This window comes from Sander vitreus, chromosome 17 (genome assembly GCF_031162955.1).
Source record: "Sander vitreus isolate 19-12246 chromosome 17, sanVit1, whole genome shotgun sequence".
NCBI lineage: Eukaryota > Metazoa > Chordata > Actinopteri > Perciformes > Percidae > Sander > Sander vitreus.
Genome location: NC_135871.1, coordinates 15,013,161 through 15,034,863, shown reverse-complemented (window position 1 = coordinate 15,034,863; position 21,703 = coordinate 15,013,161). Strand labels below are relative to the sequence as shown.

The window sequence follows — 21,703 nt, the reverse complement described above, 5'->3', positions numbered from 1 at the left end:
CCATATATATATATATATATATATATATATATATATATATATATATATATATATATATATATGATTTTTTTTAATGGGCCATTCTGCATAATGTATAATTTTACCTTTTTTTAATGCTAATGCTGTATGTACTTTTACATGTAACAGAGTATTTTTATACTGTGATATTGCTACCATCAACACATAAAGGAACACTTCATCCTTCAGTTTGTCAAAAAATTCAAACATGGTTTACACTGGACAGAAAGGGGATGAAAAACTGTCATTTGAAAAGTAATTAAAGCAGTGAGACAAATGTAGTGGAGTTAAAAAGTACTATATTTGCCTCTGAGATGTAGTGGAGTAGAAGTATAAAGTTGCATAGCATGGACATCCTCAAATAAAGTACAAGTACCTCAAATTTGCAATTAAGTACAGTACAGTACTTGAGTAAATGTACTTAGTTACATTCCACCACTGCTTATTTATTAGTTTGACACAATTTATACCACTGATGTGTTTATCACTTCTTACATTGTGTATCTGTGCCCTCTATTTCACTCGAGTACCCCAGTACTACCCCTGTAGATGGTGCTATGTAGCAAATGAAAGTTTGATGAAATCAAATGAAATGAAAGTTAACAATTAACATAATGTTGGTGTGTCATGAATGTTTCCTTTTTTCTCTCCTTTGACTTGTGGCTACACATAAATACACATGTATGTAATATTAACATTAACAGTGAGCTACTGCTGATGGATTAATCTCTAGCAGATTAATCTAGCTGGTCAGCACCTACCAGGGCTGATGTGCTCATCCTGGTGCAGAAAATGGACTGTTAAGTAATACAAGAATTTTAGGGCCTGCAGTCAGCTGATCAATTTCAAGTGTTTCATGAAAAATATTACAAGAGTTGAACATGTTGGTACCCAGTCAAAAGTTTAATAATACTCAATAACTGGCAATTTAATAATCACACTCACTTTGGCCAAAGGGGTAAAACATGTTAACTAAATCAGATTTGTACAGTACACCTGCATTGTATTCATTTTACTGAAATCAAAGCATAGCCTTGAATTTCATTAAAAACATAATGCACTATTAATAGTTAACTGACAAGTCGACCATCAAAAAACAAAAACAACTTAACTTTCCAGAGGCAAATAATTAGTTGTAGCCAAAAACAAGAACACTAGTCACAGTGAAGTTTTTAATAAAATTATAATATGCATATTATGTATACAGGTTGGTGAACATTAAGTGATAAATCTGATACAAAACGAAGTTGTAACCTCTGTAGAACAGTAGTTATGTTACAGAAATACAAAATAAAAACACTGGTTTTGGCCGGTTGCATTTAAATATACACATAAGATATTTTACAACTCACAACATCCATAGTACACATAATGAAAAACAAAATTATTGCTGTGTAAGATATATGTACAGATTCTGATTATAAAACAACTAGGCCTACTCTTTGGAGGTGAAAGAGTTCTTAGGAGCAAAGATCAGAGCTCCAGGCAGGGCACTAGCGGTGTCCATATTTGGCAGACCAGTCTGTTCGGCCGTGGATAGACTGTACCGGTGGGCGAGGCAGCACTTGCGAGCGAGGGGTGCTCTTGTTGGTAGAGGTGTTCATCGGACTCCGGCCAGACTGCCATGTTGCATAATCTAAAATAGCAACAGGTTTGTTTGAAGGTTTTTAAAAAGGCATTGTTGGGTGGCTGGGCACTATAAAAGTTTATATAAGTTAACATATTAATAGCTGAATATTACAGAAAGTTTTAAGCTCTGAAATTCATCCTCACTTGATGCTGTTGATTCCACTGAAGGACCCTGGTGCCCTCTGTGACCGGCAGAACCAATGTCTTTTTTGTAAAACGACGGCATGTATCCACCTGGGATTGTATTTGTACCTGATAGTTTAAAATAAAAAAAAAACAAAAAAAAACAAACAGATCCATTCATTTGAACGTAGTGATACCAACAAATTGCAAAGATTACAGTGAAGTTAAAAGATGTCCTGGGAGATTACCGTGAGCGCCTCTGCTTGGCAGAGTCCCTCCAAATGGAATACTATTGTTGCCCCAAAGATGGCTTCCAGTCGAGTCTTTACTGGCATTTATGGCCACATTCTTCTTTGTGCCAATGCCTGAAGGAGACAGTAAAGATAAGTAGGGCTGTCAAACGATTAAAATTTTTTAATCGCGATTAATCGCTGACGTTCTATAGTTAATCGCAATTAATCGCATGTTTTATCACAATTAAAATTCTATTATTTTGCATTTCAGAACTGTTTTTAAGTACATATTAACAATGGAAAGCAATTCTTACCAGTGTATCTTGATTGGGAATCAAATGAATGCAAAGAAAGTGACTTTATGAACTTGACTATTATTTATTTACTGTAAACAAATGTGTTATTATTGCACAATTCCTACAAGTCCCTAACCTAACTGAGATGTAACACTAACACTTTGCTTATACAGTACAAACAAAATGGTCCAAAAACCAGATGCCACAGCAGGACATTTAACCTTTACATTTTTAACAAGGATTGAGAACAATTGACTGAGATGTAACACTAACAACCACCGTTAAGGCAAACGAGTGCAAAGTCCAGCCAGAGTCAATATAGTGTTTAGTAACTCCTAAATAATTGTGATTACTCACTGACGTCCAGTGATCACCGGTTAATGAGACAGCGTTTGCACTTGGCAGCAGTTCCAGTTTAGCTGCTTTCTCTGTGTCATACAGACTGTGTATGGTGAAACTACCGTCCCCCTCGATGGCAGTGTATAAGACGGGTCAGAACATGCCAACCGTAGTACGTCTTTATGACCCGAGTCCTCTACGATGCTGACAGGTCTGTAGTTAGTTGCCACCCATTTTGCAAGAGCTGTAGTAATTTTTTGGGATTTGGTTTCATCCACAGGTCGGCAAGTAGCACTCTCCAAAATACTGCTTTGCCTGAGCCGGCTAGCATCAAACTGCGTCACGTTAATATGCTTAGCTCCGTAGGTGGTAGCTCAAGCTTCACGTGCTTCGGTGATATTTTAATTCGGCTTTACACAATGTGCATATGGCTTTCGACTTGTCTACTGAGCCGTCCGGGAGTTTTTTTTAAAAGAAAAGCGCCATTCAGAAGTGTGTTGCTGCTGTCTTTCTCCATGCCGGCAGCCTGCCTGCATTCTGCTGCAGAAGATGTGTTATGAAGAAGTACGGCAGCGCCAAAGGGTCAAAATAGTAGCCGTTAGGCACGACGCAAAGCCGAGTGAAGTGTAAAATAAATTAATCGCATGCCGGCATGCGATTAAAAAAAAAATGAATCGCATTGCGTCGGCCCTTAATCGCGTTGCGATTAACGCTGACAGCCCTAATTATAAGATACATTTTTTTTTAGGAAGAAGATAAACACAAGTCACAGTCAGAAAAAAAAAGAAGGACCAAGGGAAAAAAAGAGACATTGCATTTTAGTTCTGGTCAGGTTTATGTTCACACTGGCTGTAAACATTATGGTGAATGGCAGGTCATTCTGCACTTTACTGGAACTGATGTGTTTATTTATGTTCTTTGTTGTCACAAAAAAACAACTGATGAGCATCGTTAGTCCTGGCTTCAACTCGGCATCATTTTAGGAATATTAGGATGAAAAAGAGATGTCTTTTACCATTACTGCCAAAATATAGATTAGTTTTAACTCCTTTGCACTTTGACCCATGTGCTGACGTGCCTATGTGTTACCATGGTTAATAAATGATTTGCATTTAAATACACTGTACTGTATAAAGATTGCCTATGAGATCACTTTCTTGACAGTTCATAGCCAAAAGATGGATTTAATAGTAGTTTAGCTTTTTATTTCCTGCAAACACACATCTAGTCTTACAAAATCCTGTGGTTGAGCTGATGTTCTTTAACACCACAAATGTACTGAAACTAAACCAGAGTTAATTTGAATCCAACTGAACCAGGTTAGGTGTGAAAGCACCTGTAGACACGGATGGTGTAGATTTATTTGACTAAAGACTACCTTCAGTCCCACTAACATCTACTTTACTCAAGAGAAGTCTTACATATATTACCAGGTAAATATCTTGACTGCCTCAAGTAATGTTGTTTGGCAGAAGCAGTTCTCAATGGCTCCTGGTAGGCTGTACTTTTGTTCAGGTTTAAAGGTGCATCTTCCTTTTCACGGGGTCGACTGAAATCCAGAACATTTCCATACCTGAAAGACAGAGGGCATTCAATGAGACAAATGTAGTGCGAGTTACCTCCTTGTATTAATAGTGATGTATGGCTACAGATCTTGTGTTGGGTTGCCTTTTTGCATATTTGGTTTGCACATTATTACAGTGCAGATGGCACTGATTCTGCCCCTGCTAAAAGTCTGCTGAGAGATCATAGCCTCACCTGCTCAGTGCGTCCTCGCCCTGCCTCGACTTCTCTGTGGAGAAGTTACTTTTTCCGAAAATACTTATGGATGTCAGATCTGTTTGCTCGTATTCGTCCCAGTCTTCTCCCTTAAGGTGTCCTGTGCCGTGGCCCCAGCGCCGCCGCCCTCCTTTAGGTTTCAACTGATAGCTCAGTAGGTTTGCTTTTTCTGACTCCTGTCTTGTTTGCTAAAAGAACAACATCAAGCATGCATGCGAGGAATTTTTTTCCACAATTTTTTTTTTCGAAGAAACAAGTTATTATGGCAGATTCTGGCTATCAGCCTCCCTTTGATGGAACCAATCTACAAAGTGGAGACCAGCAAAGTAAGGAACCACTTGATGTAAACAATAGATTAAATGTTGACATCAATCTGCCATTTTTAGGGATGTATAGCAGGCCAGGTTTATAGCCCAAGGTTTAACATCTACATTTATATGTAAAGGCTTCATTTATTCATCAACTGGAAGACATAAAAGAGGGAATACTTGCAATTCAGGAGAGCTAATAATAGTCACAGATACTGTATATAGTAAATACACACACACACATAATGTTTCACGCCTCACCTTGCTCTGGAGACTCTTATCAACAATATAAGGAAGATGGCTCTGTGGTGTTCCTCCGGTCTGTTCCTGCTTCAGGGTGTGCTTCGGTTGCTGCTCTCGCACCAGCTCTGTGTGCCGTTGGTACACTACCGCCTGGGCAGCTGCAGATACAGGGGAAGGCTGGATCTGCTGGAGAGGCCTGGGGGGGGAGCAGTGTTGGTTGGGAGGTGGAGGCTGGGAGGGAGGCACAGGCTTAAGCAGCAGGGGTTGCTGCTGCAGCGTCTGTTGTGACTGTAAACGAGCCTGCGGCGGCACAAAGCCTGGCTGAGGCCTGCCCTGCTCCAGGATCTGCTGAGGAGTGCCCAAAGCCTGGCCCACGTGGAAGTAAGAGTACCTGAGAGCCTGTAAATACATCAAGATTTGAACAAAACAACATCAGCTTGCATTCTGTATGTTCAGCTACGAGGAGGTCAGGAAGCGTAGGCCAGACACTACCTGGGCAGAAGCTGGTCTCTTCTTGGGATCCCACTGGAGCAGGTCTGTCATCAGATGAATGGCTTCAGGACTGGCATTTGGGATCAGTGTCTTCAGATTACTGGGAACACACTGAGGCCAACGGAAATTCATTGCACTTGCGAGATGGTATGCCTCCGGCCAATCATTCTAGAGGGAGAAGACACAGGCCATCTTACGCATTCACATAACATCATATTTAACAAAAGAAAATCGGTTTTTATTCGACGTAACAGTAGTAGCAGAATAGTAACTGAAAAAAATACACACACACACACACACACACACACACACACACACACAGAGGTCTAACAAGGAATGACAAATACAGTGCCCTTTTTAATTCTGCCATACACGTTTGGAAAACATTACCTTCTTTGGCGTACCCAAGACTTGGCAAACTTTGAATATGGTATCTACTTCACTGGAGCCTGGGAAAAGAGGCCTGAGGGTATAAAGCTCTGCCATGATGCAGCCAATTGCCCACTGGTCTATGGGTGAACTGTAGGATGTGGATCTGAGGAGCACCTCTGGGGCTCTGTACCTGGTCCAAAAAGAGAGGGTACTCAGACTTGAGTGCGCTGAACTATTAAACACAGTGCATCATGTTTACTCTTAAACTTACCATCTGGTCGAGACATAGTCTGTATATGGTGGTCGTGATCGGATTTCCCGGGCAAGCCCAAAGTCAGCTATTTTCACCAGCTCTGGGCCCATGCACAGAAGATTCTCAGGTTTCATGTCCCTGTGAAAAAACCCTAACCAAAGACACATTGCATGACCACCTTGACCCAAATAGTACAAAATGTCAAAAGTGACACATTCAATTTAGCATCCTGGAGTCGTAAACAGACGTACCATGTTTATGAATGAACGCAAGCCCCTGTAGTATCTGAAACATAATATTTCTTACAGCAGATTCAGGAAACAATCGAGTCCTGCAGCAAGAAACTAACAGTTAGAAAACTCAAACGGTTGAGAAGCTGTAAGCATTTATAACATACAGTTTTAAATGTGGCATTAATAATGCAACAAATAACAACTATACGCACCTGTCTTTCATTAGCTGATATAGATTTTCCTTCATGTACTCAAATATGAAGTACAAGTGATCATTTTCTCGAATGACCTCCTTAAGTTTGATCACATTAGCATGGTTGAGTTTCTTTAAAGACTGAAAGAATAAAGGAAACCGATAATGAAAAAATAACGTGGAATACATTCACAAAGAATTTGTAGAAGAAATAAAAAGTCAATCTAACCATGCTGGACAAAACACACAGGTCACTGCAGCACATTCAAAAGCACGCCCTACAACTATGATGAAACAAAACCTTCATGTTAGAACATGGCTAGTGTAAGAACACAATGGAGTTTGGGGGTAAATGCTGCAAAGGTGGGATTTATTCTTACAATTTGGAAAGCAAAAATAGACAGCAGGATGTAGAAAAAGAAACTTTTCCCATGCACTGGAATTATAAAGGTTTAACCATGCTAAATTTTAGTAAGAGGGGTAAAAGCTGTAATGGGATTTGAGATTGTATGGTGTGACATGCTGTAATTATGATCCAATTAGCAGGACTAAAGACCAGTGTGTTCTACACATGTTTTGCTGCATTAAGGTCAAGCTCTAGGAAAGGGATGTGTAGGCCAGGGATGGGAACCAGAGCTCAAAACCAACAGCACACAAAAATCACCTGCAACTCTTAGAGCTGGTGTGTGACTTTGAGCTGTGAGGAAATTTAGACAGCAACATACTGAATTGGTGTGAAAACAAAACATATTCGAAAACTAAAAATATATAGTACTGCATATTAACCATATCATCAAGTTATCATGAAGTTTCTTCTCTATTCTACAACAAAAAGTGAAAAATCAACCCAAACAGAAAGTCACAGGGTGTGGCACTAAAATGTTGCTTATCTGGTCACTGCAGCATCAAAACAGCTGATGGCATGTGTAACATTTAGCATTACATGTCACATTTATTATATTTATTTGATGTTTGAGATATGTACATATTTATGAAAAGGCTCAGTAAAAGGAGGCCCACATCTTGTGGAGGAAATGACAGAGCAATGATTACCTAAATTCAGCATTTACTATAGCTGTTATGTTATTGTTCCACGCCCCGACAACATTGTTAGACTAGCGAGTAATACAGCATAGCATGTTGATTTTTCAGACCCAAATTTGGAGAATGGAACCAAAAGTCTAACTCTAAAATTGTAATGTTTGTGGAACTTTGATAACAACATTGATAAGCCAAGTTAAAAGGTGCAGTAGGTAAGACTTATAAAATTAACGTTCTGTCATATTTGCTGAAACTGACACTATGTTCCAGTAGAACTACATGAAGCAGGTAATTCCCAAAAAAAGCTAAAGATAAACTCACCTTGACTTCACGAAGGTTCATGCATTCTTCCCAGGAGTAGAATTTTCTTTTCATTCTGAAAAATATTTCTCCTATTAACTAACTTGTTGGAAATTATATCAAATTGCAAACACACACAATTGTCCAGATACTCACTTCTTTATGGCAACTAGCTCTCCTGACTCTAGACTGCGACCGAGGATGACTGAGCCGTAGGTGCCATCCCCGAGCTGTCTGATGGTAGTGTATCTATTCATTATGCTTGTCCTTCCATTGCATCTGGGGCAAGATAATAATTGGGTGGAAAATAGAGATGTGTTTGCTGTCTGCTGCTGAATGCAACCAGTTTTTCCTGTGACAACAGCAGAAGACCACGGGCAGAGTTGGAGGAGTCATGGTGTCATGGACGTGCCTCCCTCTAGCTGAGAAAGAGAGGAATGAACAAAAACGGATGTTAGTTAAGTAGCTGTAAGAATTACAACGTACATGGCCCTTTATAAGCCAAGTAGGACATGACTTGGCCAACTGACCACAAGCTATCTACTACGTGGAACATTTAATGGTTGGGAAACACTGTATATGATGGAGACATTGTTTCTAAACTACCTTAAAACAAATCTTTGACAATGATGTATTGAAATTCTTGGTATGCATCGGCCACCCGATATATCAGTATTATCTCATATATCGATTAACAACAGTGGTGCAAATCATGGACTGCCTCACTACATTTAAGTGTATTGTAAGCTACTACATGTAATGGATACTCTTATGCAAACCATTGCAAACTATGCACAATTAGATGTTGTATTGAGCAGGCAGGCTCCATTCATTCTCCCAATCCTAGCTATGTCTGCTGATTAATTAAGAAGCACAATTTTACTGGTTTTTCAGTATCACCGTTTTATCTGCCTGTAACATTAAATAAAGGATTTGGGATAAGGACACCCCTGTTTGATATACTATAGAAAACTAAACACTAAAAATGTGTTATGCTTATTGTTACTACAGTTGGGTGTTTGAGCTTCTCTGTGCTCAAGTTAAATCGGAGTTTCAGACAATTTCAGACAAAAATTATACATACAAGTCTGGATTAACTTCAAGTGTTGACTGACAAGTGAAACAGTAAGTGTGTCAAATATATGCATTTCGATAGAGATAAGGACGAAAATTGCCGAAGTGATCCTTTGAGTAATGTTAGCTAGTCTACGACCGTAATCAGTAATCATCTCTCAGCATTAATGGTAGCAAACGTGGTACAATTAACGCTAGCTTGTGATTGCTTTGTGGTGCTGCTGACAACAACACCATTATAGCGCTACAGAGAGAAAAACTGGCCTGTTTGGACTGAATGATCTCCCAACTTAAAACAAAACGAGAAGCAGCAGACAACACTCACCATCCTCATGTCAAATCGACAACACATGACGGAGCGTTAGTAACGTTAGTCAATCATTAGTAGTCGATGTCCAACCAAAGGCTTAACGGACTAATCAGTTGATGACACCGTTAGAAGACAGATAACCGCGCTCAGTGTGTCCAACACACAATATAAATACATTTCATCGAGGCCCTTTCGTCATAGAGCTCATCATAATCTCGCGTTGCTGTAAGAAACAGCTTGCGGTCACAACAAATCACAGCTCACCTCCGTCTGCAAAGATACAAAACGAGATGGAATACGTCACTGCATCCCGACCGCCAACGTCTGCACACCTTTAATGCCTGCAGCATAAAGTCGAAGACTATTTAAAGCTTTTTATTTTCTTTTTTCTCCTCTTTCCCTTCTTTTAGTCTGCACTTTGTTAATGCAGACAGAAACCGAACGTTACAGTACCACGCTACAAACAGGAGATATTAAAATAATTACAACAGTGATTCCCAAACTTATAAGCAATCTTAATGCATAGTCGTGAGACGTAAATACCATTATAAATATAGTTCATAACACTGAAATGATTAAACGCTATTAAAAGAAATTCGAGAAAGAGCGAGAAACGAGAAAGATTTTTTAGGGGCAAAGCAAAACCGGAAGTATCCCCCTATGTATGCTCTTGTATAGCATTCTTCTTCTCTGTTCAAATATCCGTCTTAAAAGTGAAGCAAACGGTCCGCCCAAAGCTGTTTTATACTGTCTATGGTCCAAACATGTTTTTAACGACCGGTGTACACGAACACACGCAGACCAGTGGTGGAGGAAATGTTCAGACGAAATACCACAATGGAGAAATACCTTCTGCGTTGCAAAATTTACTTAGCCCTGAGTAAAATCATTGACTGATAATACAGTCTATGAGTAAAATTAAACAAATAGAAGTAAAATGTACTTTATCCAAAGTCAAAGATCGAAGAAGATGGGGAAGATCGAAGGTCTTTCACTGTTAAACATAGCCTATTAGATCCTTAACTAAAACTAAAATACTCCATATAGTGGGGCGGCATAGCTAACCTATTGTTCATTTTGTGATAAAAGCACAATATATTTAGAAGATATATGGATATTGGGCCACTGCAGATTATTTTAATGACCATAGCTGACAGTGGTTACTGGCATAGACAACTTTGGCCACCCCCAAGCTGCTGTTTCCATGTTTTCAACCCCACAGATATGATTTACATACAATTTTAAGTGACAAATTTGTTTTTTTTACAATGAAAGTGATTAATAAAAAAAAAATAAAAAAAAATGCAATAGTATAGTTAGCCCTATATCTGGATTAAACCCTAGCAATAGCTAGTACAGTTAACATATTAACATAGGCCATGTAACACTTTTCAGTGAATGTATTGAAGCCATTAACTATGCTACTTAAAGAGACCTTAGAGTCAGCTGGCACATTCTCACAGAAGCAGAGGCCTGTACACTGATATGCAGCCTTCTTGCACCTGCAGCACTTTCTGCAGCCACTCTTGCAGCCACAAGAGATAAGCTTGTGGCATGATTTTGATGCTTGTGGCAACGTCGTCCAGTGGAGCTGTACATTACTTCTGGCTTCACCCACCCCCAGTCAGTTGGTGATGGCAGCACAGAGTCTGGTATCAGTCTCGTCCCCCAGATGTGAGCACCCTGGTAGACTGCTCTCTTGACATGTTCCATTAGAGCAGCACGGGTAGGTGGGATTTGCTGCACAAGTGTTTCTGTGGCAATAGCTTCCCTCTTGCAAGGTGGTGCTGGTTCTGTCAAAAATAAGTATGACAAATCTCTCAATAATGTTCATTGCATCATCTGGGATCTCCTTTGGTCTATTTGCCAGCATCAGTTGTGTATCTGTCAGTCCGGCAGTGACTTCCATGTTGACCATGCTGCGTTCTTTCCATGTCCAGCAAAGGCAGATACAGTGTTGCAACCTGTCAAAGCATGAAACATTGGAAGAGCACATGCCATCTCTGGTCAAAGGTATGCAGCTATTTGGTGGGCTGCCAGGTAGCGAAAGCTCTTGCCAGTTCCGAATGCTACCCACAGTTCACATCTAGCTGGTAGTTGCCTTTTGGCAAACACAGCTAAGACCACAACATCGGAGTCAACAGTACAAATGAGCAGCTGGTGGTGGCCATACTGTGCAGCGTGTGATATATATATAGTAGCATACGACTATCAGCTTGGTGACAATAATTCCAGTGATGTATAATTAATAGAAACGAGGGGAAACAGCCTACTTGTGAAGCTGAGCAGCTATGGAGCTACCACACCCAGCTAAAAGACTCAACACCGTAAATATGGAGCAGATTAGATTAGGAATGTCACTGTATATGTCACATTTAGATAGCTTTACCAACAATTGTGTAAAGTATTTACATATGTTCACACGTTTTGATAGCAGTAACACAGTGTGTAGGTCTGTTTGTAGAGTATGTATACTTCACCTGTCAATTTAGTCAACTCAGAATGGGTAACAGATTTTGGAGTACCTGTCACATGACTGATGTATTACCACAAATAAACTACTTAAATGCTACTGGGACAGAAATGTGAAGTCAATGCTGTTTTGGCTACTGTCATTATGAGGAATTATTGGGAATGATTTGTTTAGTAACCTACAATATTTAACCCAAATATTTTTATTAGAGCTGAAACAATTATTTGATTGACAGGAAAATAATCTGCAACCATTTTGATAATAAACCTTATAAACTAAATACTTTTTCAAGCAACAATGTCATTAATGTGTTGGTTACAGCTTCTCAAATGCAAGTTACTTTTACTCTGTTTTATATCATTTAAAATAGAATATATTTTGCCTTCGGATTGACACCTGAAGATGAATTAAGATAATAATTGGCAGATTAATCCATAATGAAAATAATTGTTAGTTGCAGCCCCACTTTTAATACTACTAGCCTACTACTACTACTACTACTACTACTACTACTACTAGCTTACTACTACTACTACTACTACTACTACTACATTAAATAATAATGTATAAAAATTAATTTTTTTTAATTAAGCTTTACAATGTTAACCTTCTAGGAACCTTCAGGGGGTGGGGGGGGTGGAGGGGTGTTGTTCCCTACAAGTTTTATAAAGGTTTTAAAGAAATAACGTTATTTCAAGGGCCAGGGCTTGTGTGTGTTGTTGCTGTGTTGCGTGTGTTTTCTGTATATAGGCCTAGCTTAGCCTGGCATTATGTTTCCCTGCCAGTCTCATTTGTTAGCATCAACATTTTTGTTGGTTGAACTAAATTCATCTCTGTTAAATAATTTCTTGTTGATTCCTCTTGTGTGCTTACTTTGTTTGCTGTGGTCTCAGAGCCGGACCATAATGATCTATTAATGTAGGCTCATTCCAGCTTTTATTTTATTATACATTATTCTATGTATTTTTTATATATAATATATATTACTTCATTTATTTAACCATTTATTTATGTATTTATTCCTGATAAATAGGTCGATTTCGTCCTCCATAAAAGAACCAACCTGCAGCTATTCTGCTGTTCTCTTAATACATCCATGGTCTGCTCTCCGTGTTTTTCAACTTCGCCACACTTCCTGACTTCCTGTGTCACTGAACCTCCGGGACACTCAGCGGAATGGCTGCGTTCCTGCGAGCTCGTAAATATGTCCGTTGTGTTGTTCGTTTCTCCGACCGTGAACTGTAAACGCTAGTGTTAACCGCTTGTGACGATAAAAAGGAGACTTACTAGACAAGCTGCTATGGTGGGTCACCGTGCGTTTACCAGTTATACAAATAGAAAGGTGTTAGCTAGCTAGCTAGCTGACGTAGCTAACATTATAGTTCTTAGCTGCAGTAGTTGCTGCGCTGCTCGACGTGTCACTTCAGGGTTGACTTGTTACCAAAACACTAACATGTTTGTGACCAGAAGTCATTTTAGCTAAATTAACGACATATTGGCACGAGATTGTAACAGTTATTAATTATTCTTATTCTTATTAATAGATTAATTCTCTTAGTCCAAAGGCGGAGCCAGACATTGTAAACATTCGGGGCTCAGCCCACACCTGGGGGGTCCGGGGGCATCCTCCCTCGGGGAAATGTAGCTCCCATTTAACGTTACAGCTATTTGCACTATTTCTCAAGCCATTTGATAATAGAATGCCAAAAAAGCTATACATCATTTGGGGAAAACATGATAGTTGCCAAGGAAAAATATCGTCCTGTAGAGTCTACATCCTATTTTGTGTCTGTTCTCTGACTGTCTTCATCATTCAGAACCTAACAAAAATGATTAGGCGTAAGGGATTCTCAAAATTAATGTTGATTTACTAATCAATTTATTCACTAATTGTTTTGTTATCATCACCTGTTTTTAAAATAATTAGGTCAACTTCAGTGTGGGCGAGGCCAAAATAACAGTTTAGGCCGATGTCACCTAGTAAACCAGTCATCTACAAGAAACCGCACACCCAAAAACTAAACAGATCTAACCAGTTTTAAGGACAAATGGCTCCTGTGGTGAATGTTAAGTAATACTTAACTTCTTCCTTGTACAGGCTGAAGAAAATACAGATGTGGCAGGTATGATTGAGGATGAAGATGAAGGTTCCGATGACCCAAACCTTCAGGTATGAAATCTGCTATGGACATACACTAAATGATGATTTCTTTTATATACTGCATATTTTACAGAATACTGAGCCAAGTCTTATTATTTAGGTACAACAAGAACCCCTCATTAACTCCAATCAAAAAACATCTTTTTTTCCATATGGTGTAGGTATTTTGTGATTTTGTTTTGAAAAAAAGGTAAAATGAAGAAAAACATCAACATTCTAAATTTCAGCAGCCATGTAGAAGTTTGATGTACTCTATTGCACATGGTTCCAATTTCCAAATAGTTCTTCCTATTATAGTAAGACTGAGAACAAAGAAACTCAGGACTGTTTTTTGGCACTTAATAACTTTGTCATTGAATTGCAGCTGGAGCTCAATGCGTTCAGAGCTCAGTGGATGTCTGAGCTCAAGCCGAGCTCTGGAGCGAGTGGATTAAGTGGCCGACTGCTGCGAGCTAAAGGTCTAAAGAGGACACAAGATATTGCCAGGGAGGAGAAAGTAAGTTGTGAAATGATTTCTCCAGGTGAAATGTGTGTTGAATGACTGACTGAATGAGTCTTCTTCCCTCAGGCCACAGAGCTGTTCTTGAGAGCTGTTCAAGAAGAGCAGAATGGAGCCGTTTATGAGGGTACGTATGTTGGCTATGTGCTGATCAAAATCACTAGTGAAAGGATGAAAGGTAAATGTTAATCACAAAAAGCTAATTCTTAAGGAACTAACAGAAATGTCAGTTAATTTACAGAGTAAGCTTGTGGAAAATGCTACATTATATCAGATCAGTTTTTTTGCTAACCATCAATCATTATCCTAAATTAAAATCCGAATAATTTCAACAGTTCAGATGTCATTGCTATTGACAGCAATTCAGCGTGTTTAATCCACCCAAATAGTTTTGTATTAGTATATAATAGACTTTTGAGAAACAAAATCAGCTGATTGCATTGGTTGATTTATTTTCTTGTTAATGTGTCATTTGATGTCTTACTTTACTTGCAGCTATCAAGTTCTATCGCATGGCTGTGCAACTTGTACCTGACATTGAGTTTAAAATCAACTACAGCCGTCCTGCTGATGCAGACCGAGTTGGAGGAAACTAGTAAGCTGCTTTTCATTTTTGGATATGGGCCGACCTAGATTGATAATCAAAATCCTAAATTAATTAACAACACCAAGAACAAGTTAATTAAGCATCTTTGTCTCTGTGATAATCAAAGTATAGTATATTTGTCAGCTAGATTTATGGCTGAGAGGACTTTAATTATCTGCCCTATTAACTAAAAGGTGACCGTATTAAAACTACTATTCTTTTAGTTAAAGTGAGTGGAGAAACAGTTATGAGTGGGTCATGGAGCCAGGATTGATGTATTCACACCAACAGCAAACGCAGGTCCTTGCTTATGGCTGAACATGTGTATTTACTACATCTCAGCAGTGTTATAGACTGTCTATTCATGTATATTGTGTTATTACCACATCACTTTCGCATATCCATCGTCTTACTTACACCTCACTTTGCACCAGCTTTGTAATGCTTACTTAATCTGCACTTCACGTAGCCTATTGTATTCTGTATTCTTGTACTGTATTGAATGTGGTCCTTGCTTATGGCTGAACATGTGTATTTATTGCAGCGTGGAGGACAATAATGTTGATGAGATCGAAGATCTACTTGCCTACTTTGAGCAGCAGCTCAATGTGGAAAGCTCCTTTCCAAAGATCTGCACTGCTGAGTTGGATTTGACTCAGATGCACATTTCAGGTACAAATCTGTCTCTTTTTTTAGATTGTAAATATGCCTAGAGTCATTATCAACTTGTATTTATTGTAACTAATTTGTTTCCCGTTTTATTTGGCTGCAGCCTTGCCACGGGAAATCATGATGTACATATTCCGTTGGGTCGTGTCGAGTGATCTTGACATGCGAGCCCTGGAGCAGCTCTCTCTGGTTTGCCGGGGGTTTTACATCTGTGCAAGGTCAGCCCCTCTGTCATAACAGATCAGATGTGTGACGGCTTGACTGTCAACTGCTGCTTTCCTCAGGTTTTACCGCTCAAAATTGCTGATTTGGAATCGGGCAATTAGGGATTTCACATTGTTGCTGCATAATAGATAAAGTAATTAATAGCCAGTTCTATGTGCATGGCTAAACTCAATCTTAATTTTTTTCACTTTTTATTTCTCTCCAGGGACCCTGAGATTTGGCATTTAGCCTGTTTAAGAGTGTGGGGACGGAACTGCACCAAACTTGTACCCTTCAAATCCTGGAGGGAGATGTTCCTGCGAAGGCCTCGTGTGCGTTATGATGGTAATTAGGTATTTCATCAGTTACACATTACTACGTCAGAGTTTATGGGACCAGTCTTGATATCTTTTATTTCGGAACCCATATCAACAAAACATTTTTTTTTAAACATACCTGCTCTTAACATGCAGCACAGTGTTGCCCCCTGCAGTGGGAAGAGGGCTACAGCAACGTTATTAGATCAGCTGGAGCATTTCAATCAGTCACTGCAGAAATATGAAAATGTTTACTTTAAAAACTTTAGAAATGTCATACCACTGGGCTTTACTGTATGTTTGGGTTCAATACTGGAAAACACAAAGTGTAGTGTGAAATTGCATTATGATTCTTTACCACACATGTAGATATAATAATGATTATTTATTTAAAAAAATCACAGATGCAAGCTTTAGTTTATGCACAACACACAAGTTCAAAAGCCAAATGTTTTAAATAGCCAGTTGGCTAAAAATAATATTGGACTGATCTTGATGTTACTTCTGAAAGTTAATACTGGCCAATAAGGCTGCCAACGTACCAGTAAATCAGTTTTCTATTATTAGTCAACTAAACATCAAATGCTGCATGTTGAGCTTTCTATTTATATTATTTTCACAGGTGTTTATATCAGTAAGACCTCATACATTCGTCAAGGAGAGGAATCGTTGGATGGATTTTACAGGGCTTGGCATCACGTTGAGTACTACAGGTGACAGATGTTTGACTTAAATTGTTTTTTTTTTATTTTTTATTGTGAGTTGTGTAGATATCACAGCTAACTGTTGACATTGTTATCGCAGGTACCTCCGGTTCTTCCCTAGTGGCCAAGTCGTCATGCTGACCACCCCTGAGGACCCTCTGGCCGTTGTTCCTCGCTTGCGTACAAAGAACATCAGGTAAACCTTTTTTACAAACTCAGCTAGAATGGACATCACAACATCAAAAACAATTTCACAGATTTGAGTGCCAGCTCATGATTGTTGAATTTTGTTTCATTTTACAGAATGGATTCTGTTATGCTCGGTCATTTCCGTCTGTCGCAGGAGACGGACAATCAAACCAAAGTTTTTGCTGTGGTCTGCAAGAAAAAGGAGGAGGTGAGAATCAGTTCATTTTTTTTAATTTAACCTTTATTTAACCAGGTAGGCCGTTTGAGAACAGGTTCTCATCTGCAACGGCGACCTGGCCAAGAAAAGCATAAGCATGCAGGACAACATACAGTTTCACATTCAATACAGTACAAGAATACAGCATACAATAGGCTACGTGAAGTGCAGATTAAGTAAGCATTACAAAGCTGGTGCAAAGTGAGGTGTAAGTAAGACGATGGATATGCGAAAGTGATATGGTACTAACACAATATACATGAATAGACAGTCTATAACACTGCTGAGATGTAGTGAACAGTCAAACAAACTGGAAACAGTGCAAATTATGATCTAGTAGTGATGTTGATCAGTTATAACGCAATATATATGAATAGACTGTCTATATAATTGTTGAAATGTAGTGAAGAGTCAATATACAGTTAGTGCAAATAGTGGTCTAGGTAGTAATGTAGATCAGAAATAACACAGTATACATGAATAGACAGACTATATAAATGCTGAAATGTAGTAAAGAGTCAATATACAGTTAGTGCAGTTTGTGGTGTACGAAAATTGTGTGACAATAAAGGTGGGAGAAATAACCGTTGAGCATACCTGGGCGGATGAATAGTGCAAAAGAACGAAAACAGAATGTGATAGCAGTGCAGGTGAAGCTGTGCATCTGTGCAAATATGCAATGGAGCGTGACAGAGATAATGGAATGCAATAAGGGGATGCGAAAACAGAGCATGAATGATGGAGAAGAGTTAGCACGTACTGTGATCGGACATGAGCTCAGACAGACGTGCTTTGAAGGCAGTTAGTGGGATAAGGGTTTTGAGTTTCAGGGGTTTTTGAAGTGCATTCCAGTCATTTGCAACCGAAAACTGGAAGGAGTGGCGGCCAAAGGAGGCGTGGGCTTTTGGGGTGACCAAGGAGATATAACTGCTTGAGTGCAGGTTGCGGGTGGGTAAAGCTATAGTGACCAGTGAGCGTAGGTACAGCAGGGCTTTGCCTAGCAAGGATTTGTAAATGAGTTGGTACCAGTGAGTTAAGCGACGAGTGTGTAACGAGGGCCAGCCAACTAATGCATAGAGGTTGCAGTGGTGGGTGTTATAGGGGGCTCTGGTCACAAAACATATGGCACTATGGTAGACAACATCCAGTTTTTTCGGGAGAGAGTTCAGAGGGTGAGAAAGAAAGAAAGAAATATAATGTAGGAAAGTGTGTGTGTGTGGCCATTGTGGATTCTTTAATGCACTACAGATGGGGTTTTGTGTAAAGTGACATTTTAAAAAGCCACCAGACGTTTTTTTCTACTAATGCTAGTTCTGAAATGAAAACATACCGTATTTAATTATTTGGTTAGACATGTTTTATTTATTTTTTTCAAAGTTAAACTGTGTAAATCAAATACAAATTAATTACTTCATTATGGAACCCGATTTCCCCCAGGAAAAGAAAAATATGAGTAAAAGTAACGAAAAAAAACAAATACTTTCTACGACTTACTATCTCATACTCATAATTTAGATTTTTAGCATTTCATTCAAAGTAATTGATTATAAAACCAGGGAGTTATAACCTGTATACTAATGTAGAAGGTTATGTCCTGGACCGGGTGGATTTATTAATGTTCTACTTTATTTTTAACCTAACATGCATTGGGGGCTGATAACAAAAGAAAGAAAAGTATTTTACTCATTACAGTAGTGTTACTGAAATTGAAATATGATTTGTTGCACTACTCCTTAACTAGTAATGTCATAGTAGCAGGTTACTAATTAACACATGAACGCTCACCTGCACTGTAAATTCCAAATTTCTTAACAGAAAGCGACCGAGTTTCAAAGGAATCGGTTCTGCAGGCGGAACCCAGCTCCGGAGGCTGAACACAGCTTCCATGTGGGACTGCATCTGTCCTCTGGGGGGCGTCAGATGTTCAGTAAGCTCGAGTGGATTCACCACTCCTGCCACATCAATTACAAGTAAGAGTACCAATAGTAGTGGAAAAGATATTTCCCTATTTGTTTCAGAAATGACATTAATTCTGTTTTTAGGCTGACTGGGGAAACGGTTGTCACAGCATTTGACGTGGACAGCAAGTACACACCCTTCTTCTTTGCACGTGTGAAGAGTTACACTGCTTTCTCTGAGCAGCCTCTTTAAACTTGGAAACAGCAAAAGTTCATCCACCATTTTAACAACATGCATACTCCTCCGCTTGTTTAATCTGTGCTGCAGCTGGTTCACGGTGTTAATATATGAACCCTCCTGTTTCCTACATGCGAACACTTTGTTTCAGATTTACATAATAGAATACTACTTATTTTCTGATTTCAGAAATTATGATAATCTACTGAAAGCTAAAATAATTAGCAACCTTTCCCACCTGTTCCAAGCAATGAATGTCCATACTGTGTTTGTGTCATGGTGCACTTTCTCCCTCAAATAAACAGTGGTGTACAGAATATGCTCTTATAGTTTTAATTATTTTAACTGAAGGACTTGTATTGACAAATACCACATAGAAGGGAACTAGGTTAATGTTCCAAAATTAAAATAGCATCCTCAGTGTAGTGATGTGTAACTGGGTTTTTTCGAACAATTCTTCATCAATCACTCATGGCAATAGGGAAAAATGATACATTAGGTATTACCATCATGGTAAAATGATAGATTGTTTTGCACAACCTCTGTGAAAAGACATTGCCGATCCAGTCCAGACTTCTACAGTACATCATTTGTCTTGCTGAGGACACACTGGTATAATCCACATATTACACTTTCTGGGAACCAAGCACGGACAGATCAAACAGGATTTGCAGAGAAAAATAATGTGAGTGAATGAGTGTGAAAGTTGAATTGGATTAGGCTCAATGATTTGTGGCTTGTTGGTTGTTCAAAGATATTCTAAAGGAAATATAGTATGTTGCAAGTTCTTAATTAAAATGGCAAGTAAGTCTATTGTTGCTTTTGTATCAGTTGATAAAAAAGGATCTTTTTCAAATCAAATCTTGTAATTTGAGATAAAGTTTGAGTTAATTTTCACAATTTTCATCTGTCACAAAGCTGAAGCTGCAGCACTGAAGGTTAATTGTTCCACCCAGCTAAATGTAACAACATTGCAATTTTCAAATTTAAATGCATTCAAATAGGGTAATTTAGAAATAAATGGTCATCCACTCTGAATGATGCAATGCTCAAATTACAGTAATTCATGATTCATCTCTACTCATGTTAGCATGATTATTATTTGTATGACAAATTTTTGGTTAAATCCGATTCAGGTTTTCTTTATCAGCAGAGGTCGTGGTGCTCTACCTTTTTTTAAAAACACTGTGAGGGAGTCAGTTGTTTTTTGCTTACACTGACATACAGTACCATCAGTGGAAGAATAATGAAATCAATCAATTATGTACTTGAAGCATAACTCTCGCCAAAATGCAACCTAACCTTTCGTTTAAAAGCATATTTAGGATGGAAGCGTCACATTTACCGTATTCTCCTTTTTCGGTCAAATGGCCTTTTGAATGGGAGTCCTAGGGGCACTTTTATGCTAGCCTCAAAATAGCTATTTTTTAAAACACTAAGAAGGCTCGACACAACATGAAACTTTGCTCGAAGTATCACCAGGGTCTCTACGCATGAACGCAAGCATTGAGAACATTGTTTGTGTACACAGAGTTTACTAAAAAAGGTTTTGAGCAACTCACTTTAGCAGTTGTTGTTTATGCTATCTGCCATTTTCCCAGTCCAAAATAGGTGATCTCCGAATGCGAATGAAAGGACTCCATAGGAGGAAATGTCATTCTTATATGAGGCTCCTTTTTCAACTACAAGGTCAATATTGTGTTTCACTAACGACAAAACAACAAATTATCTGTGCATTTATGTGGAACTAAGCTTTTGGAGCTTTCCATCTTTACTCTCCTCCCTCGACTATTTTTGACTGGCTCGATAGACGGCGACCACAAGAACAACAGTTACAGTGAGTAGCTCAAAACCTTTCTTTTTAGTAAACTCTGTGTACACAAACAATATCTGTACAGCAACAGAGTTGTTGCTGTACAGATATTGTTTGTCTTCAAGCTACATTATTTGTAACATTTACATCATTTTCATGAAAGACACAAGTAGGTTTAAAATGGTTTGATTAAAACATAAAATGGTAGGTTTGATTTTAATGTGATACAGTAAGTAAAGCACGAGTCACAACATGCTAACCCAGATTTACCCCATATTTCAGAAAATATACATATTTATTTTAACAATCTATAAAATGTATGTAATATATATCATTACATACCTATATGCTTCATTGGCCTTTACCAATTGGGGTTTATTTTAATGCTAATCAAGCCCTTAATTAAACCCTGTTACCTTCAGCGCTATCACTTTGCACGAAGGAAGACCTGTAACAGGGATGGCATGTTGTTGGAAATAAGAAAACTATAATTCAATTG

General features: G+C 38.7%; 2 protein-coding genes across 7 annotated transcripts; one reads left to right on the top strand and one right to left on the bottom strand.

The window, feature by feature from the left end:
• Window positions 1-902: 902 nt before the first annotated feature.
• LOC144532555 (serine/threonine-protein kinase ICK-like) lies at window positions 903-9,466 on the bottom strand. Of its 3 annotated transcripts, XM_078273389.1 has the most exons (14): window positions 9,252-9,466; window positions 8,009-8,274; window positions 7,874-7,928; window positions 6,531-6,652; window positions 6,337-6,416; window positions 6,104-6,236; window positions 5,851-6,022; window positions 5,461-5,628; window positions 4,987-5,367; window positions 4,397-4,605; window positions 4,069-4,211; window positions 2,019-2,135; window positions 1,792-1,899; window positions 903-1,654 (listed from the first exon to the last, which is right to left on the bottom strand). In XM_078273389.1, the coding sequence occupies exons 2-14, from the start codon at window positions 8,107-8,109 to the stop codon at window positions 1,512-1,514; spliced, it is 1,932 nt and encodes a 643-aa protein (XP_078129515.1). In that variant the 5' UTR covers window positions 8,110-8,274; window positions 9,252-9,466; the 3' UTR covers window positions 903-1,511. The 3 variants fall into 3 exon arrangements, with proteins under 3 accessions (XP_078129515.1, XP_078129516.1, XP_078129517.1); XM_078273390.1 differs by lacking the exons at window positions 8,009-8,274; window positions 9,252-9,466 and adding an exon at window positions 6,741-6,795 and having other exon boundaries at window positions 7,874-7,892; XM_078273391.1 differs by lacking the exons at window positions 6,337-6,416; window positions 6,531-6,652; window positions 8,009-8,274; window positions 9,252-9,466.
• Window positions 9,467-12,790: 3,324 nt separating this feature from the next.
• On the top strand, window positions 12,791-19,708 carry fbxo9 (F-box protein 9). 4 transcript variants are annotated; one of them, XM_078273235.1, is made up of 14 exons: window positions 12,791-12,907; window positions 13,808-13,879; window positions 13,971-14,027; window positions 14,235-14,366; window positions 14,439-14,496; window positions 14,865-14,964; window positions 15,500-15,627; window positions 15,728-15,842; window positions 16,055-16,173; window positions 16,768-16,858; window positions 16,950-17,045; window positions 17,153-17,246; window positions 19,071-19,225; window positions 19,298-19,708. In XM_078273235.1, exons 1-14 carry the CDS (start codon window positions 12,806-12,808, stop codon window positions 19,404-19,406), a joined length of 1,428 nt encoding a protein of 475 aa, XP_078129361.1. In that variant the 5' UTR covers window positions 12,791-12,805; the 3' UTR covers window positions 19,407-19,708. The 4 variants fall into 4 exon arrangements, with proteins under 4 accessions (XP_078129361.1, XP_078129362.1, XP_078129363.1 ...); XM_078273237.1 differs by having other exon boundaries at window positions 12,849-13,012; XM_078273236.1 differs by lacking the exon at window positions 13,971-14,027.
• The last annotated feature ends 1,995 nt before the right edge of the window (window positions 19,709-21,703 follow it).

What these genes read in the sequence shown, in the direction of transcription:
- LOC144532555 (XM_078273389.1), bottom strand. Translation starts at nt 8,109, where the DNA reads ATGAATAGATACACTACCATCAGACAGCTCGGGGATGGCACCTACGGC. An exon ending in ATAAGAGTCTCCAGAGCAAG is followed by an intron (nt 4,606 to 4,986) that starts GTGAGGCGTGAA and finishes TTGTTCTTTTAG; the next exon opens with CAAACAAGACAGGAGTCAGA. An exon ending in GGCGAGGACGCACTGAGCAG is followed by an intron (nt 4,212 to 4,396) that starts GTGAGGCTATGA and finishes TCTGTCTTTCAG; the next exon opens with GTATGGAAATGTTCTGGATT.
- fbxo9 (XM_078273235.1), top strand. Translation starts at nt 12,806, where the DNA reads ATGGTCTGCTCTCCGTGTTTTTCAACTTCGCCACACTTCCTGACTTCC. An exon ending in CCGATGACCCAAACCTTCAG is followed by an intron (nt 13,880 to 13,970) that starts GTATGAAATCTG and finishes CTTATTATTTAG; the next exon opens with GTACAACAAGAACCCCTCAT. An exon ending in CATCACGTTGAGTACTACAG is followed by an intron (nt 16,859 to 16,949) that starts GTGACAGATGTT and finishes TTGTTATCGCAG; the next exon opens with GTACCTCCGGTTCTTCCCTA.